Below are 15520 nucleotides of genomic sequence, written 5' to 3'. Positions count from 1 at the left end.
AAAAATTTAGGAAATCTAACTTACTATAAATAAACAGAAGCGCTTTATTTACCCAAATAAACAGTTTTCAGGAGAGAAATCGATGTAGATTTACATTCAGCACTCGTTTGACTCGTTTGTTGAAGAAAGTATTTTTTCATTGCAGTTTTGTTTTAGTAGCTCATCTTTACTTCACTTAGTTTGCTACCCCCCATCACCACCCAGCAGAAAGACCTGCTGAATTAGAAGTTCCTCATAGTGTCTCTTAAAATGCCCCTTATATTACGGTGAGCCTTATGTATAACTATAGAACAGAAAATAGACGTTCATTGATTGTTTGTGTGTGTCTTCTTGTAGGTCCTCTGTCTTGCCCTTCTTTGGATACTAAAGTCCACAGTAGCAGCCATCGTCTTTCCAGTCATGGTGAGCATTCATGCACACACACACACACAGTGCATTTCAACACACACATACAAAACTATTATTCATCCTAGTCTTCCTATTTGGACATTTTTGTGCTGTCTGTAGATCTTGGCTCTGGTAGCAGTGAGGAAAGCTATGGATTACGTTTTCTCTCAACACGACCTGAGTTACCTGGATGATGTCATGCCAGAAAAGGACAAGAAGAAGAAGGAGGATGAGAAGAAGAAGAAAAAGAAGAAAGGGAGCATTGACAGCGACATTAATTACGTAAGAAAATAATAATATCTCCTTTGTGTTTTTAGTGTCTTTGTGTTGTTTTATTGTATTCTGTTCTGTTTAACAGATATTGCAGTTATTATTTGATGGTATTTTTCAGTAAGATTGTCTTAATACCTGCATTTACAGTCAGACTGTCCAGGCAATGAGAATATTCCCAGTATAAAGATCTCCATGGAGATGATGGAGGAGGAGCCAATGCTGGGGGACAAACCCTCAGAGAGTGAGTAGCAGGAGTAGCAGTGCAGGATCTGCAATGCACAGGACCCTTCACGCTATATGACCAGCTGCCAGTCTCCAAATCTTTAGATCCTCTTCGAGTAGGGCTGCAACTGACCATTATTCTTTATTTTTTTTCTTTAAATAAAAAGCAAAGGATACTATCATGATACAACAAAATAAAAGAAAGAAATGAATGCTTTTGCTTGCTATCTAAACAACACTGCTATCTATTGCTCACAACAAAATAAATCCCTCCCTACATGGCACTATTCTATAGAAATAAACAATTCATTAAATATCTACATTATGTTCCAGAATTTCTGTATAATATTGAGGTACGGACTATCACAATATTATGATGTTGATATTTTCTTACACCCCTAAAACACAGTGTAAAAAAAGTATTTTTTTTTTCATATATGAATAATGGCAAATTGTTGCAGCCCTATTCTCAACAGCTTCAGGCACGGGCTTGTTTTTCTTTCTAACTAAATCTTACTGTTTTTCTTTCCCTCTCTTGCATATTTATGCTGTCTCTCTCCTACTTCCTTGTTTAATCAGAATACCTAACTGCCTCCATTCTGCTTGATCTACACCAGGTTGCTTTAGGATGGGGTTTAACGTTAATATTGGACACTGCTAATTGCTCTGCAACTTTAATGCCAATGCAGGAAACATCTGCCAGAGATGCAGAATGTTCACACATACCTGTCTATAGGACAGCACTCCCTGAGTCTTCTCCGGTTACCAATTTTGTCGTCAATGCAATGCAAAAATTTCGTACAAAGTTCTTGGCTGATCCCAGTGCATACCTATATGGCCGTAGCCAATCAAGGTTGGACGTTGGTGTGGTTCATTTAGAGACCGTTTTCTGCTCTATGGTACAGAGTGGTTATCTGAGATACTGTAGCCTTTCTCTCAGCTCAAACCATTCTGACTATTCTCTGTTAAAATCTGGACCGCATATCAAAAAGGCATTTCCGTCTGCAGTGAAATTTTGCTTACTGGATATGTTTTCCTTATAATGTCAGTTTTAATAAATTCTAGATTCTGTTGTGCTCAAATTTCCAGATCAGAAGATCTAGACATCATATTTTATCTCGTTCTGACAGTTGATGTGAACATTTTCTGAAGCTGCTGGCTTGTATCTGCATGGTTTTATGCTTTGCATTTTTGCCACATGATTGGCAATGCATGAATGAATCATTTGTTACTAAATAACGGCTTGCTGAGTGAGTGTTTGTGTGTGTGTTTTAACAGTTTGTATGTCTGTGCATTTTACAGGAAATAAACCCACGCCTTTCCTCTCTCCATACTGACGGACTACGCCTATTTCCTAAGTCTGCATCAAGGTAAGAGTGTGTTTCTGTCTATGCAGCACTTGATTGAAGATTAAGGTTGGTGTAGAGTACAACTTAACTATGATGCCCTGTCATAAGCAGACTGGGGTTAATAATAATAATAATAATAATAATAATAATAATAATAATAATTTAGTTTTATATAGCGCCTTTCATGGAACCCAAGGTCACTTTACAAAAAGGAGATGGGGCTAAGAAATTGAAGAAGGGGAAGGGGAGGTTTAAGGGCCATAGGCCGCAGTAAAGAGATGTGACTTGAGGTGCTTTTGAGTGGGTTGAGTTCCACTGCAGTTTTACCAATAATATAAACTTTTGAAGAAGAATCATTTTCAGGTTTCAGCCCTGTTTGGATGAAAACATCTAAAATGCCTTAAATAAGATTTAGCTAAATACACTTGAGGCCGATGTAGATTTCTGTGTTGAACCTATTCCTGCTCACATATTCATGCCTTTACGATTTAAGCTGTAGAGCAACACACAAATGCAGAAATACACGCAGGCACTAGCATTAATCGTGCTCTTAATGGGATATCATGATGTTCACATGGACCACCAGGTGTACTAATAAATATCAAAAATGCTAAATGTATTTGTATAGCATTTTTCACAATGTGAAACATCTGTTTTACAAAATCAATAATAATACAAAAGGTTAACAAAACGAAATACCCCATAATACAGAGAGTACAGCAGATCTGACTAAAAGGATAGAGCCAAAATGTAACATAGACATGAGTGCACCCTGAAACACTAACTTCCATCCACCCACTCCACCATTCACAAGCCTGAGTAATTTTACCAGTTTACCAAAACTGATCATTTTGGTTTAGTGCTATGTATGTCCATCAGGGAACTGAGCACATGTGGCTAAAACACTACAATGACCTACATCGTTCACTGTGAAGGCAGTAAGGGAATATTGAAAATACTAACTATACTAATACTTTTTATTTATTTATTATTACTTTTATTTTTTATTTCATTTTAATGTATTGTATTTTCATTCTTGTTCTTAGTTCTATTACTCATTTAATCACTTTTAATATTTTACCTTTCTTGTACTATTATCTATTTACTTATTTTATATTTTATACATTTTTTATTTTTATTTCAAATTAGTTTTTTTTATGGTATTTTAGAATTTTCTGTTTTACATATATATTTTTATTAAATGTTGATTTAAAATGCGTACTTTTATTTATTTTATTTTTTATTATTAATTTATTTTTTACTTTTTTTATTTATTATTTCTGAATTATTATTAAATGTGTTCAATCCCTTTGATGTTATAAAGGCTCCGCAGCATTGTAAATGAGGGTCACCCTCAATGTTTCTTCCTGAGTGAAAATAAAGGTTGATTGATTGATTGATTTTAGACAAATCTCCCTTTTTAGTTTTAAAATCTTGGTGTCTGCTGGGTGACTGCTATTTTTATTTTTATTTTATTTTTTTTTCATAATATTTTTATTAAATCAAAATGATAAGATTGAGAATGAGATTGTATATTACAGATTTTACCACATGTAATGTTTTTGTAAAATCAGGACAGTATTGCACAGCCTCTTGTAGCTGCTGGCACTTTTACCAGTTTCACATCATAATTATTAAATATGTTTTTCTGTCTCCTCCCAGTCAGGACCTAAACCCCTTTAAGAAGACCGTGGCACAGATCCGGATCGACGTGGACAACAAGGACACCAAAGAGAATAGATTCTTCTGGAAAGCTCCAACCGATGAAACATCCCTATGAAAATCACCATTCCTTTAGACACCTGGAACATTTCTTAAAGCAACTAAACCAGCTCCCCCTGTGGCTGTGTCCAGATCACACCACCTCAGAAAGACATTCATTTTCGGTTAAATAAAAAATCCTTTAGAGACCACTCAGTACAAATAACTGGTTCAGTAGAACACTCAGACTCTGATACTCTGAGCAATACCTGCACAAACACTCCGACTTTGCTTGGATGGTAAATACTTGATCAGATACCTTCCAGGCAATTTATTTAAAGCACTTCTCAATATGTTCTCCAGACTTCTCCACATATGGTAGTTGCTATATTTAATAATATAAAGGAATAAACGATTTAAATGAGATCAGATCTAGGAGGTGTGTTTTGAAACACCACTTTATAATATAATCACTGTTAAACATTTCAAATCTCCTAACTTCACCTAATACCTTAGTTTCTTTTGATCAGTCTTATATACAGAATCAGGGTTTATGAGTCTGTGTTTGGCCAAATTGATGAGCGAGCATATCGGATCAAATATTTAGAAAAAAATAAGAATTGCAAAGTAATTGTACCTTTTTTTAATCTTTAGTCGTAAATCCTTTGTACAGAAACTTTACTTAAAAATCTTTCCTGCACTTAACAGCTGCCAGCTGAGTTCCAATCAGTTGTTTTATTTTTTGTTTGTTTTATTTTCCTTTTTTTCTGTAATTATTAACCATGATTCGTAGCTCTACCTCTTAGTACACTCTAGGTGCCAGGCACTTTTGTGTTTGAAGCAAAAAATGAGGAAATGCGGTCACAGAAATTGTTAACAGTGAAGTATCAATGTTGTTGTGAGAGCGGGCACAAAACTTAGGATGTCTCTATGAAACATTCTCTCTCTTCTTCTTAATTAATACCAGTAATAATAAATAACCTTCCCACTGCTCTTCCGTAACACTATGCAGAACCCGACCTGTGTCTTTAAATGACAATCAATCAGTGGGGAGGCTTTCTTGAAGAGATTAATATGTGATATTATGACGTGTTTGTACTTTTAAGCAGTTATGGGTACTAATTTTATTATTGTCTGTGCAAATATTTTTACTGTACTTCGTTGTTTTTTTAAACAAAGAGATGATTTAGGTAGCATTTAGTCTTTTATACTGATGGAAATCAATGACTTTGTGATGAGGCAATGTTGTCACTCTTCTTTTAATGAATGTAGAATCTAAGCAAAGAACAATTATGGATCTTTTTAATGATTTTAAGAAGCACTAATGCTGCATTCCATATAAACTCCCATGTCGGAATTTTAGTCAAAGTTTTAGAGCCTCAAACCAATATGGCGGTATCAGACATCAACAGCAGTGAACGCAGTAGTATTATACCATTTATTTTTACACGTTATGTCATTAAAACGTTGTTCTCCTAGAACTGGGTTTGCAAAAATACTGTATAATGTGTGCTCAGCTGGCACTGCTAAAAATGCTTGGGACACTGCTAACATTGATAATAATTGGGATATAAAAAAAAATTGTAAAGTATTTTGATTGGATTCACTATACACTTTTAAATCAGTTGCAGTTCACTCCTTTTCTACACATTAAAATCTAAACATCAAATCATCGTTCCCAGCTCCATCATCCGAACTCTGGTCTAAATGGAATGCAGCATAAGTGCAGATTAACCGATTTAACTGTGATTCAGATTTCAGAGTATCTTGATGTCATTTCAGATCTTTTTAAACAGTATCAGTCTTCCTGTAATGAGAAATAAGCATCTCAAGTTGTCTTCCAACTCAAATCACCCCTTTTTCTCTTCATCTCTTCATCTACCTGACTGTATTTCTTGTGTCTGGACAAGCTGTGCACCTCCTGGAAGTGGAAAGTTTTTGGAGACCCATCCAAACAGCAGGAGTGGAGTTTATACTGATGGACATTCTGCTGTTTGCGCTCTGCTGTCATGGCTTTGCGCTGAGAGCTAACCAGGCTTGGCTGTGGCTCAGTTTGAGTTCTTGGACTATACAGCAGTGGTCTGAAGGGCCAGACGGAAGGAGTTGAGTGCATCAAACCAAAGAGCGCAGCAGAAACCCTTTGAGAAACCCTCACATTTCAGTGGCTGCTTGACACTTACGGACTTGAAGAAGCAGACAAACAGACTGCATCCAAGCTCTGAAGGCTCTGAATGCAGACTTTGGGACGGACAGATGCTCGTCGTTCTCCTGCATTCCTGGGACTCCTGGGTTCGTCTGTATATTTCGGAAGATGTAAATTTGTGCAGCGCACGTCTTGGGTTTCGCTTTCACTCACTTTTTTCAGAAGTACTTTTGTTTTTGAACAAGCTAAAGAATGTTCTCTTTTTAAAAACTATTTATTACTCTTGATTATGAAGGAAATGCTTGAAATCGGAATCAGCTGCCTAGAAGAGCCGGCTTCTGGCTATTACACTATATAATAATAATAATGCATTCAGACCATAAACCATATCATTGATTTGGAGTCAGAGTGTCACGTTATGACGTTTGTGATCTGTAAAAGACGTATTTTGCAATTAGTTCTTGTATGATTTGTCAATGTTGGGTTTTTGTTTTTCCTCCAATCAGTTGTTAATGGCTTTGTGAGAAAGCCTATCACTACAGATATATTATACAGTATATATTTTTTTCAATTTCAAATGGAAAGTGGAAAATAAAGAAATTTTGAACACTGCTGGTGATAAGGGGCATTACTGTGTGTTTGGGGAGGGGGGGGGGGGCAGTACAGTACAGTACTGTACAGTGGTTTTAGACCCCTAACCATATCAGCTTGAATCATTTTCATTAGTGGTAGAAGACTCTTTATTGTAAGTCATTATATTAGAACAGGCGCAGGTCGCAGAAGAATTTTGCAACATTGGAAATCGAACCTACCCATCCAAATTTATACACTGGCTTAGTGACCTTTTTCTGTTTCTTAAATTAGAAAAGATTAAACATTCACTTAGAGGATCAACTACAAACCTTTACAAAATTTGAAACCCAGTGTTCCTGCATGTTTTTTTTAGTAAAAAAAATTGCTAAAAATACAGGTGCAGGTAAACATAAATACAGTAAAAAAAAAACACCTTTTCAATAAATGCATTTAGCTGCTCAAGTTTCATCTCTTGCCAATAGAATAGTATTTTCTGGGCTGGTGATCATCCAGCATCCTGACCTCAATAACGCTTTGGTCAAGGCAATAAAATCCTCAAAACAATGCTCCCAAATCTAGTCAAAAGTATTCTCTAGATTCCAACAAAAGCGGGATACTCTCTTCAAAATACCCTCGATTTCAGAAGAAACAATGGACAAGCTAGTCTCCCAACACTTTCACCCATATAATGTATCTTGTGAGCTGCACAGATAAGGAGATTTTGAGTGTAATTTACACAGAAAACTAAAACTTTTGCATAGTATTGTATTTCAAAGTCAAGCCAGTCCAATAATCACCCAAATCCAGGTCTTCAGCTAATTCAGCTATTAAGATGTACTACAGCTTTTTGAACGTTCATAGGCAAAGCACTGCCAATGAAACAGGACACTGGTTGATTTAAGAGGGGGCAGGGGGGCAACCACTCCCACTGTTAAGAAAAAAAGAAAGTGACCTCTAGACTGGCAATAAAGAGACATAGTGCACTCATGGCTGCTCTTCTTGTAGGGAAAGAGGGATCAAGTGTCCACTAGATGTGTATAATCTCATGTGTAATCTAGATTATACACTACCTGACTGCAGTTGGTCAGGTCTAGGTTCAGCAACAGTATGTGCTGAAAGAATGAGGTCAGCTGACTACCTGAATATACTGAATATAGACCAGGTTATTCCATCAATGGATTTTTTCTTCCCTGATGACACGGCCATATTCCAAGATGACAATAGCATGATTCATGGGGCAGGAATTTTTCACAAATAGATTGTTCACCACAGAGTCCAGACCTTAACCTCATTGAGAATCTCTGGGATGTGCTGGAGAAGGAGATACTTTGTGCAGAGGTCAGACTCTACCATCACCAATGCTGCAATATCTTGGTGAAAAATTAATGCAACACTGGACTGAAATAAATCTTGTAACATTGCAGAAGCTTACTGAAACAATGCCACAGTGAATGTGTGCAGCAATCAAAGCTAAAGGCGATCCAATGAAAAATACAGTACATCGATGATATGTTGATAAGTTTACTCCTAATGAGCGCCCATAGAAGGGTGCCCCTCTGTCCTCTCAGTAATAAAGGGTGCTGTTATAAAGTGCCTTACTGTATATGCCAACCCTACTAGACAGTGTGGGAAAGGTAAACTAGTGCCATTTCCAGTTGAGAAAATGGAATGTGGTGATGTATAGGCTTCTCTTAAAGGTGCTGTCTCAGTGGATGGTGCACGACACAATGTGATAAACTGTTATTGATGGTACACTGCCATATTTATTTGCAATTTTTGCCATTTTGCACAGCCAATTACCCAACCCACTCTTTAGGACTATCCCCATCACTAGTTATGCCCCAACACACCAGGAGGGTGAAGACTAGCACATGCCTCCTCCGATACATGTGAAGTCAGCCACCGCTTCTTTTCGAGCTGCTGCTGATGCAGCATTGCTGAGTAGCATCACAGTGTGCTTGGAGGAAAGCGTAGTGTCTCGGTTCCGATACATCATCTCACAGACGCCCTGTGCTGAGGGCATCACCCTTTAGTGATGTGGGGAGAGAGCGCCATCTACCCACCCAGAGGGAACAGGGCCAATTTTGCTCCCTCTGAGCGCCGGCAGCTTGATGGCAAAGAGTAAATTGTTTTCAATGACGAAACAAAGTTAAAAAAAAAAAAAACCTTTGTCCCATTCTATAACATTTATCTGTTCCATCCATTTATGTTTTTAGTTTAGGCCACACCCCCTCTAGAATTTACAGGCCCCAGGTGCCCTTTGAATTTTTTCACCTCCACTGAAGTAGGACATTATGGAGCAGCCAAAAACAATCCAATAAAATGAGCAAGAGATGTGTAAAGCCCCCCAGCTCTGAAGTGATGCAGCTCCATTCAATACTTTTGGCCTTTTAGATGACTTGTCCGTGACTTATCATCCAACATTAGTATGAGGTTGAATGTAACCAAACCCTCCTTTCAACAATGTAAGTAAACTATATTTAGACAGTTAACACTCGTGCTTTTAGAACAAAATGTTGGCTCTGCAGTTGTCTCTGTACTTTTGAACATGCTGTGAGTGTCAGGACTGGTGTTCCTCTTCACTGCTGTTGGTTAAAAGTAACTCTAACTTTAAACCGCTGTTCAGATTATCCCTCAGGCTTAGCGAGGCCCAGCCCTGCTATTGGAAAGCACCATCCTGTGGAGTATTTTAGTTCAGCTCCAGCCCTAAATACACCTGATCCAGCTGATCTGGTTCTTCGGTAGCAGCCGAGGATCAGAGCCAGGCGTATTAGAGCTCTTATCTGGAATCCATAACTGCTGGAGTTTATGCCCTGCTGCTACTCCCACCACTACAGCCTTTGTTTACTCAGAATTGCATACCTGGCCAAGTTGAATACCTGGCTTCATCCAAGAGGCTGAGTCATACTCCGCAGTCTTACATGTCACTGCTTGCAGATCAGCAGGTTTAATAGAGCTGAGTGCACCGCCTGCTGGGGTTAAAAGCCATCAACCGTGACTAGCTTGTCTTACACTGCCTGGCCAATCAAAAAATTGCCATCAAAAAAAAAAAGGTCACATTCTAATATTCGGTTGGACCGCCTTTAGCTTTGATTGAAGCACACATTCACTGTGGCATTGTTTTAATAACCTTCTGCCAGGGCCGCTGCTAAGGTTTTGGAGGCCCTAAGCATAACTGGTCAACCCCCCCACCCCCCCCCCCCCCCTCCCCTAACAAACACAAAAGGTTTACGCAAAATTTTACTATTTATTAAAATTACACATGTAACTGTGAATATTTACAACGTTATAAGTAAGGCCAATAACAGTGAAGAACAGCACAAGAGTACTATTTATAATGTATAAATAATAAATGAAACGATGCATGTCTATTTTAAGCAGTGGACACGTCATTTACACAAGCCAGCCTTAAAGGTTATGAAATTATCGTTTATATTCGTGGTGTATTTATATCAGCCTGTCAAAATCTATAGAGCTGTCTGATCCTGCTGTCATACAGACCATTTGGATAGTGCACTGACGGCATTAGTCAATAGGTAGGCTACTCTGTTTATTAATTTTTTATTAAAGTCACTAAAAATCTTCAAACTACACTACTACTATTTGCAAACGTGCCACGTGCCTTGCAATACCCAGATTAGTTTCTAGTTAAGCGTTTAAAGCTACCAAATCAGCTAAGCCAACGTAACTAGCTCAGGCAACACCACTGAACATGAAGTAATCAAAACTATTTAAACCTTTATCATCGAAGTTACTCACCAGAAAGGGATGCATGGGCCTCATCTTTCTGCTTCTTTTTCTTCTTCTTTTCAGCTCCAGACTCAAACCGTCGCTTCATAGTTGAATTACCATTTAGTAGCAACTTCGCGCGGTGAACTTGTCTCCTGCCAAACTCAAGTAGCGTTGCTACTTTAGTTAGGACTAAGGTTGCCAGATAAGTTACGATTTTTCATCCTATTTGTTTATTTTATTTTAAGTTTTTAACTTACACAAATATTGCACTGGACAAGTTTTTGTATAGAATGGCCACATACACTTTAAAAATGGTTAAACATGCGCAAGATTTAGCGCCTCCATGCATTTTTTGATTATTTATTTGACTGGACAATGTGACATCTGGCAACAACCAACAGAGCAAACCGAGCCGTGCCATTTCAGGCAATAGGGGTGGGGGCATTATATTATGCACAAAAATAATAACGTGCCGCTTTTAAGTAGTAGAGTAGGTGCCCCATGCAATGTTTAAAGACAAAAAAGATGAGCGTATCATAAATAATTCACATTGGGTTTTAAATTGAATAATGTCATAATTTCAACACATTTCATTCTCAGTCAATTTGGCTCCCTGCAACTGCAAAATGGTTGAGGCCTAACGCTGGCTGCGTTGTCTGCGTTCTGCAATGTCACAAGATTTATTTCAGTCAAGTGTTGCTGGATTGATTTTTCACCAAGATCTTGCAGCAGCATTGATGATGGTAGAGTCTGACCTCTGCACAAAGTATCTCCTTCTCCAGCACATCCCAGAGATTCTCAATGAGGTTAAAATCTGAACTCTGTGGTGAACAATCCATGTGTGAAAATGATGATCTCATGCTCCCTGAATCACTCTTTCACAATTCCAGCCCCATGAATCCTGACATTGTCATCTAGGAATATTCCTGTATCATCAGGTAAGAAAATCAATTGCTGGAATAACCTGGTCTATATTCAGTATATTCAGGTAGTCAGTCCTCTGAAAATGGATCCAGCAGTGTTGGGTATGGCTATAGAAACTGCACAGCAATACGAAAAAAAAAACATTTTAAGAGTACTCTTATGCACTCCCACCGTAATTACACATTCTCACCAGAAAGATGTCTAGAATATCACTTTAACAAAATTACACAGCTGTAATCAGGCTACGTGCAGCAACCTGAGAAGTACTTCAAAGAACCTCAGTGCCATTCCAAGTACAAAAATTTAAACATTTCTTTTTGTTCTTGGGGGTGCCTATAAGAACTTCCAGGTTCCTCAGTATGCAATGTAATTTCTTAGGAATCCAAATGAATTTAGGTTTCTATAGGATCTTTATGCTACTACATTTGGAAATCCACACAGAGTTATCTATTTTTAAATGTTTATTTCTTTTATTGTTGATGATTATGGCTTACAGCCAAAAAAAAACAAAAAATAGTGTCTCAAACTATTTTAATATTATATAAGACCAATTGGTACTTTTGGCAGTGTGGGCAGTGTGCCAAATCCTGCTGAAAAATGAAATCGGCATCTCCGTAAAAGTTGTCAGCAAAGGGAAGCATGAAGTGCTGTTAAATTTTTTTGGGAAAACAAAACTGCACTGACTTTAGACTTGATAAAACACAGTGGATCAACACCAGCAGATGACATGACTCTCCAAACCATCACTGACCATCAGTAAATTTTACATTTCATTTGTACATCAAGGGAGCAGAGTCTGGAGGAAGAGTGGAGAGACACACAGTCCAAACTGCTTGAAGTCTAGTGTGAAGTTTCCACAATCAGTGATGGTTCGGAGAGACATGCCTATAAAGGTTTTAATTGATGTAAATTAGTGGAAACTGACCCCCCAGTTCTACCATTCTATATTACCCTCCTGCTCCCACTTAAAACAAATCTTAGCCGTGTGTTCTCCCAGTATCCTCATCATCTTCATGCTCTGATAAGAGCTGTGTATTTGGTAAGACTGTGGGGTTTAATGACCGGACATCTCCGGCTCTAGGTAGTGAAGATGACCAGAGCCGAAGGGCCTCATACTTCCCATCACTCCGCTTCACCGTGATCTCGTCACACAGACCGATTTAAAGCTGTAATGAGGTCGGTAGATTCTTCACCACATCACCGCGGATAGATGTCATCGCCGGCTTGGACGTCAGCACTCGGCAGGCTTTAGCCTTCGCTTTGATCACCGGTCTGTCCACGGCCGTTTCCCACAGTGCTGTGCCGCGTGCCGGGTGTGGAGCAGTAAGCCAGCGCTAATGCTGGGCTGTAAATGATAGCAGCAATGGGTCCTCGGCACGTGGATACCAACTGCAGCACCAAGGAGAGCCCATGCTGATGTCTACAGAGAACAAAGAACAGTATATTTTATGTACATCCATGCCCATATTTCAGCCCTGCATCAATCACACTCCAAAAAAGGTTGTTACCACATTGTAATGTTGCAAATCCTTCTCATATAACCACACTACAATACATTTTGGCACTGAAAAATCAACTAAAGAAGTGTTTCAGGTGTTATTGTGTCCCATTCTTCTTCAAACTAGTTTTAAGGTGAACAACACTACATTTTCCATTTCAAAATTGAAAAAAAGGCCAGTTCAATCCAGTCCACGTACCAGTACCCTCTTCTTCTGCAGCCATGCCTCTGTAATGTGTGCAGCATGTGGTTTTGCATTGTCTTGTCTTAACTAAGATGCATGGACGTCCCTGAAAAAAATGTCGGGCTCTGTACTGCATAAGGCGCATCGCAATGTTCTTTGCTACCTTTCACCCCTTCAACAGTCTATTTTCACGCCATAGCTTCGGAAATTAGGAATAAATCTACACTGATGGGCTTGATGGTCTGGAAGTGAGGTGTGCTCAGGTAAATTTCTGATGTGTTGCTTTTTTGGTGGCTGATAACAGAGGTGCGCAACTGTCTGAAATTAACCTAGATAATAGTTAATCATCAGCGTCCATTCCTAAAGCACTGCAGAGCGCAAAACCGACTTTTAACTCCACAATAAACAAAATAAACAATAAAATAACATTGCTGCTACGCCCAAAACACACCCATGATTAATTAAGAGAATTAGCACATGCCTTTGCACGTTTCAAACATGCATGGCGTATTTTATGCCCTCTTACAATACCAAAGACATAATAACATGCCCACCGGTCACAGCAATTGCGCTATTATTGGTGCGCTATAGGCCACTAAAATAGGGCCCATTGAAGACAGCTTATGTTGCTCTAAGGTCTCAGTACACTCTGCTGCATTAATGTTGGAGCACAGAAGTGTACAGATACAACCTCCTTACCATGACATGATTCTGGCGTTTAGACTGATAACAGTCTGGATGCTCTGGGTTTATATTGAATGAACATTATGGTAAAATTGGGGCAAATCTTGGGGAAAATTGGGGAAATATCTTTCTGTACAACACATGCACACACAGCTAACTGAGAATGTTCTAAGAACTTTTAGCAACTCTTTAATAAGGTTCTAGGAAGGTTAATCTGTAATGGTTAGGGCCCTATTAAAGACAATTGTTTGGCAAATTCCATTTTTTTTCTTATTTAGTTTATTTGTTTTTTTTTTGGTGAGTGCTGTCAGGGGATTAAAACATTATTGAAATAATGACATGCTCTGTGATTAATTTATCTAAATGAATCCCATTCATCATCAAAGTATTTTAAACTGTACAAACTGTACAAAATTCATTCGAATTTTACCCCTCTGTTTTGTGTGTTCACTTTTAGGAGTGTTCTTTGGTCTTGATAGGCCGGGGGGTAGAGCTACGTGACCCTTCAAGCGGAGATTTTTTTTAAAGGCACGCTCAAAACAAAGGACTGTGAAAATCACTGGAAAGATGGCGCACAAATGACCAAATAAATAAAACAAATGTAAGTATTTTCCTGTTAAAAGTTTCAATAACCACTATATTACCATAACTAGCATAAAAATTCGCTAGTTCATCTCAGTAGTTAGCAAGCTAGCTGACTTTCCCATTCCAACTTAAATGGTGCAACAGACAGCAGAGGCTGCAGCATTTAGGTGGAGCGTAAAAGTAAAAGCTAGTAAAAGCTAATTTCTGCTCCCCATCACAGAGGAATTAAGAAATGGACGATTATTAATATTTTTGCACCACCTGCTCACCTTTCTGAAGACATACGATAAAGCCCTAAATTATCTATCTAACTAGCAGCAGTTAGGTTGCTGTACTTCTCCAAAGCGCTCCACTGCTATAGCTGTATTTGTATCAGGTGCTTAAAGGGTTGCTCCAATATTTAAGGGGAGGATTTTACTCCTTAACTTGTAACTCTGTTAAAGGCTAAATTTGAAGGTAGAAAATTGGGTGTAAAACTTCATTATTTAATGTTTTCTATTTCAAATATTGGAAAATAATTTTGTTTTTTAAACATTTTTTCAGTTAGATATACATGGAAAAAAAGATTTCTATTCAGTTGTCTGATTTTAATTTTTTTTTTGCATTTTCAGAACCTGATGGGCACTAAAAAAAAAGAAGAAAATTAAAAAAATATATATTTTTTTTATTTAGCCTCAAACGGTCAGAAAACTGAACTGATAAACGTCACCCTGACCAGGAAGGGTTACACTTAAAAAAAAAAAAGCGGTAGGGGTACAACAAAGTTCATGGTTGTCCTCAGCTGCCACCTAGTGGATCTACACTGAAATAGCGAGTCTTTATATACAAATATAAAATAAAAACTCTAAAACGATTTAATTTAGAAGAAGTCCTTATTTTATAATGGTATTACAGTAAGGGAATGTTTGTTTGTTTATTTATTTATTTGAAATTGATTACCTTTTTTTAACCAACCCTGACTAAACCACTAATGAATTTAAGGCTTTGTAGCCACAGCACAGTCTGACTGTTCGTGCTGGAATCATCCAGGTACCATCATCCACACAGCTGCACCATCTCAGTACTAACAGGTGGTAAAAGAATCTCATGGTATATTATGGGCTGTGTTCAGACTGTACAGGCAAAACCGATTCGTTTTTGCTCGGGTTGCTGTGTTAATGACACAGTGATGTGGCTTTTATAAGTGGAAGCTGGGGAGATAGAGGTTTATATACTGATATCTGACTAAAGCAGCAAGAGCATTCAGACTGAGACCAACTGTACAA

The 15520-nt window shown here is 38.1% G+C and overlaps 2 protein-coding genes across 12 annotated transcripts in view; one reads left to right on the top strand and one right to left on the bottom strand.

The window, feature by feature from the left end:
- The window catches only part of slc4a4b (solute carrier family 4 member 4b), a 77984-nt gene extending 71297 nt beyond the window's left edge, over window positions 1-6687 (top strand). For 2 of the 4 annotated variants that reach the window (XM_007233980.4, XM_007233982.4), the window contains 5 exons: window positions 337-402; window positions 508-669; window positions 808-901; window positions 2185-2252; window positions 3894-6687. In XM_007233980.4, coding sequence (XP_007234042.2) covers window positions 337-402; window positions 508-669; window positions 808-901; window positions 2185-2219 — 357 coding nt within the window. In that variant the 3' untranslated portion in view covers window positions 2220-2252; window positions 3894-6687. The remainder of the gene's footprint in view (window positions 1-336; window positions 403-507; window positions 670-807; window positions 902-2184; window positions 2253-3893) is intronic. The other 2 variants (XM_007233979.4, XM_007233981.4) reach the window with 1 other exon arrangement.
- rpl35 (ribosomal protein L35) overlaps window positions 1-15520 on the bottom strand; it is a 657733-nt gene that overhangs the window by 158713 nt on the left and 483500 nt on the right. The window lies entirely within an intron of this gene.

The sequence above is a fragment of the Astyanax mexicanus genome, chromosome 17 (genome assembly GCF_023375975.1).
Source record: "Astyanax mexicanus isolate ESR-SI-001 chromosome 17, AstMex3_surface, whole genome shotgun sequence".
Taxonomy (NCBI): domain Eukaryota; kingdom Metazoa; phylum Chordata; class Actinopteri; order Characiformes; family Acestrorhamphidae; genus Astyanax; species Astyanax mexicanus.
Note: the sequence above shows the minus strand (reverse complement) of the source record. Positions and strands in the feature narration are given on the sequence as shown.